Source organism: Fulmarus glacialis, unplaced genomic scaffold, assembly GCF_000690835.1.
Source record: "Fulmarus glacialis isolate BGI_N327 unplaced genomic scaffold, ASM69083v1 scaffold42069, whole genome shotgun sequence".
NCBI lineage: Eukaryota > Metazoa > Chordata > Aves > Procellariiformes > Procellariidae > Fulmarus > Fulmarus glacialis.
The window spans coordinates 14,797-19,358 of NW_009232139.1; the positions used below are offsets into that span (position 1 = coordinate 14,797).

The following is a 4,562-nucleotide window of genomic DNA, read 5'->3' on the forward strand; positions in this document are numbered from 1 at the left end:
GATCTGAGTAAATTAAATACCTGCCCAAATGTTTTTTATGCACCTGTGGTTTCTAGTGACCACTACTTCTTTACTTTTGATTAATTGCATATTAAAATATTCATCGCTTAACTAGTGTCTTAATTGACAGAGGATGGAAAATTAACCCACCACCTAGGATTGTCTTTGAAATCCATCCATTATGATGAAAATTTTTCTCGTTGTTTTATGGTTATGCATTCATTTTCCTCCTGCTTCTCAGGAATATAGGACAATGAGGTACTCCATATAACACCTATTTAAATTTCACTGGGCAAAAAAAGAAATCAGATTTTACCCCCTCTCCCTCCCTTCAAACTAGGAAATATTATGTTTCAGAAAAGGTGCTCATAAATATGTAAAACTTTGGAGGTTTTGTCAGGGCTTTTTTTTTTTTTCGTTTTACATACAGAATAGCGTGTGTGGCTTGTGTTCAAGATTACCCCTCTCAAAAAATAAAACAATTTGAAAAAATAACAACAAAAAAAACCCCTCAAAATTTAAATTGTCTTCTGAGCATATCTGATCACATTTACATTTAGTGTCCAAAACAAGTTGATTGGTAACATCAGTGCCAGCACTACAACGTCATACAGCGACTTCATGGTATTCTTTGACAGTTCATCTAAGCCTCTATTCCACCAAAAATTACAAAAGGTTCTGCAGAGCTTTCCTTAGCAAGCTGAAGCTTACTAGTCATTTGTGGATGCGCATAAAAGCTGCTTATAGCACAGCTATGGCGTAAGCTATTTTCTAAGCAATAAATGGTTCAAGTCATCTATTTTGTCCTGAAATGCTACCTGTAGTTACAGCATTGCTTATAAATGGTCATAGTAAATTCAGCATCAAAGAGAATATTACAGAAAAAGACAGCAGCAGAAGCATTAGCATTATCTAGTATTTATATATGTTATCAACATAACACAGCAGTAAAAGGTTTAAATGCATATTAATGGGTACCGTGTCTAAAAATTACTAAAGTACCTATTTAGTGTATTGGATATTTTTCTCAAGGAGTGCTTGCTGTGTCTAAACAGCATAATTAGATATGTGACTTAGTACAGTTAATTCCTATTGATTAAATAACTTATTTATGTACCAAAGGAAATGGAAGGATACAAAATGTTTTCTCCCTCCTGACCATGATCCTGTATTTAATGCTGACATGATCATCAGAAAGCCTCCCACATGTAATTACTACCCTCAAATGGATCTTGAAAGGTCTAAGCCATAGCATGGGCCATGTATGTATAGCAACATGGCACCAGATACAGCATGCAGCTTGCAGTTTGAAGTCAGGGATTTTGCTTGGTCACTGTATTTACGGCCACCCTATCATTAAACAGGATTTTTTCTGAGGCCATACCAAAACAAAAAAGAAAAAAAAAAAAAAAAAAAAGGAAAAAAACTCTTGAGATATCTGGTTGTTTTCAGAGGCAAGGTGCAAGGTCTGCCACTGCAAGCTTCTAAATTAAATGCTGTGGTATACGCTTTGCTTCTCTTTTATAACTGCAGAAAGACAATTAAGAATGGCAAGAAACAAATGCCCTAGGCATGCTGTGCTGATATCATCATCAAGTGGTTATTTTGCACAATGAGAATTAACTGTACTACGGTTACCCAGAGAAAATGTACAATATCTTATGCTGATATGAAACAAAACAGACATGATATAGCTTTTTTGTACTTAAAACCTGTATGTCCCCTTCCCAAACTTAAGTAAAAAGCAAACCCACCCTTTTCCTCCTGTTACACAGAATAACATTTAAGTTCCAACCCTCCCCTTTCAAATAAAGTGCGCTGTCCATGGCAGACCATCGGAGTAATGCAACAGGAAAAGCCCCTTTTAGTGTACTATTTAAAAAACAAACTGAAGTCGATTCAGCTTTCCTCTGGGTCTTGTGAAAGAGGAGAAGCCTAAGGGAGGGGCGAAACACCCCCTTCACTGTCACTGTTGTTAATAGACATAGCCTTCGTTATAGGGGTGGGTGTTGCAGCAGCCACCGTCCTGCATGTAGACCATGCTCTCATCAAAGTGGGACAGAGGTACAGTGTCCTCCTCATTGATGTGGCGCTCCATGTCAGTCTTCAGTAAGGGGCGCTGGTTGTCTGGAAAAGCCATGGAGAAAAGCGCTTCAGGGTCGCAAACAAACTTGTAGACGTATCTTTCTCCAGCCACCTTAGGACAACAGAAGGGACAAAAAGGTGCAGCATAAGGCCTTGTGGTTTTGCAACTCCAAGTTCAACAGTGAAGAACTCACCTTCGTTAAGCAATTAATAACGCAGCAGCAGAACTGGTAAGGCAATGACCTAGCAAAGACAACAGGGATCTGCAGGAACAGACTGCGCAGAACGCTCTTGGGTTTGCTACATGTGATATCCTGTAGGAAGATGGACTGGGTATTCTACTTCCAAACTTTTGTTTGCCATCGTTTCTTATACTTAACCACAAATGGAACTGTTCTTATTGGAAAATGTAAACAAATTGTCACTACGGTGGCAAAATAAAATGCCTAAGTCCAACACTCTGTGTGCAAAGTCGAAAAAAGAATCACGTTAAATGACAGAGATCGGAATTTCACTTTACGCAGATTGATTCATACTTAAGTATAAAAGCACTTAGTTATAGTGCACGCTGATTGTACAGGGACAACGTAAGCAAATACGTAGGCTAATATGTACTTAGCCATTGCTCATGCAAAGCTCGGACATTTGGATTTGCTTATGGAGGGGCAATTTGTCCAACGATCCTAAAGTTTTCCCTTATTCAGAAATAGCACTAAATGTCAGTGTTTCCTCTTCCTAAAAGCTGAAGAATGATAAAAACAATAGAGAATTATTGTCTTATTTAAAAAAAAGAGTCAATATAGTGTCTTCTCAAGCACTTTAATTAAATAATTATGTTAAAAAATATGAACCATGTTGCATGTTCAGTTTATTAAAATTATTTAAAAATAAAGATCATATTGTCTGCTTCTTGCAACTCCAGCTAGCACGGCATTGGAACTGAGTGAATGAAGGTGGCAAAAGAAGGTTGCAAACTTAACTCTATTCTTATGGGTGCAAAATAGTCTGAAGCACCTCCTTAAATTTTCAGCTTACTTATTCTACAAATAATGTAAAGTGTTGGTAGAGGCTACATCTGCAGTAGAATTTTTTCACCAAATTAATGTCAGCAAGTTTGACAGACTGAAGGCTGCATTCAGAAATTGGGCATTTGCATGACTTGTTATTATTGCTTAACTTAAAACAAAAGGGAAAAAAATGTGCATACAAACCTTGCAGTAAAGAGACCTGCTATGAATCTACAACCACCATTAGTTTTTAACACACACTGACTGGCCAGATAGGGTGATCCAGGGCAAACCTCTAACACTGCTATGTCAGAAAAATAAGCATCCAAACTAGCTTTTAAAATGTGTGTTAAATACATTCTTGTAGATAATAAAATAGTAGCTTAAGAGGTAGCAAGCTAGCTGTCAGAAGTACTTGTAAACTTTCCATATTAAATGGATGTGTGGGTTAGGCAGCATTATCAGCATTATGGTATTCTCATCCCCACCTTTTCAACTTGTTTCACTCTCTTTGCTACTTATTCTTGCCTCTGTGCTGCCTTTGAACTGTGCTGGCACAATTGCCTATGCAGCTGAGCTATAACCTGCAACGAGGACCTCCTGTGCCTGAAGCATCACCCAGCAAAATCAAGCGTATCTGCTTCTCCCTGACTGGACCCAGTCTCCAGTCCACTTTACAAAGACTCAATGCAGAGTTTTGTGACATACAAAAATGGATGAGGCACTGTGCTGCTGAAGTACCGTAAGCCAATACTAGACCAGATTGTTGTCCAAGTTGACTCCTGGATAGTGAAAAAGGAGAGCGCTACAACAATCCCATAATCAAAGCAAGAGAACTTGTAACAGGCAACTCCAAACTGAGACTTCACAAAACCTACTGCAAAAGTTGCCCAGTAACTTGAGCCGAGAGCATTGTTTCCATTCATGGAATTGGCAAATGGCAGGTTTAAACATGTTAGTCATCACAGGTCACAAAACTAATGTGAAAAGATATGGAACAAGTTTTACAGCACAAGATATTCATTATGATCTTTGATCACACCTGCCAGTTTTGCAGATGCAGCAGACAGGTCTCTCCTATTGATTTCTCAGTCAATCTACATAGTACTAACATAGCAAGATTTAAAAACATACATGTAAATCAGCAAGCCACAGTAGAAGGATGGGTTGAATACTGTCAGCAAGACCAGATAGTTATATATAAATTATTGTTAAATATTTCTCATAGTTGAGCTTATTATAAAATATTAAATTCCACTTAAAAATTGTATTATTACAACACTATTGGTAAAATATTAAAGTATTTGGTATATTAATAGGTATCATTTTTCTCCCCCATCTTGCACTTACCAAAGTACCCAAGCGCTGGGCAGCTAATTTAGATCTGCAAAACATTATTCATACCATGCTCTACTGTTTGGCTTTCCCAGGTGCCAGGAAGCTCTTTTGGATATTTTTGAATGTAACCTC

The 4,562-nt window shown here is 37.7% G+C and overlaps 1 protein-coding gene across 1 annotated transcript in view; it reads right to left on the minus strand.

Moving 5' to 3' along the window:
* Window positions 1-831: 831 nt before the first annotated feature.
* LOC104081891 (ETS translocation variant 1) overlaps window positions 832-4,562 on the minus strand; it is an 11,127-nt gene continuing 7,396 nt past the window's right edge. Inside the window, exons 4-5 of the mRNA XM_009584796.1 lie at window positions 1,650-2,197; window positions 832-1,076 (exon numbers count right to left, since the gene is read on the minus strand). Coding sequence (XP_009583091.1) covers window positions 1,976-2,197 — 222 coding nt within the window. The 3' untranslated portion in view covers window positions 832-1,076; window positions 1,650-1,975. The remainder of the gene's footprint in view (window positions 1,077-1,649; window positions 2,198-4,562) is intronic.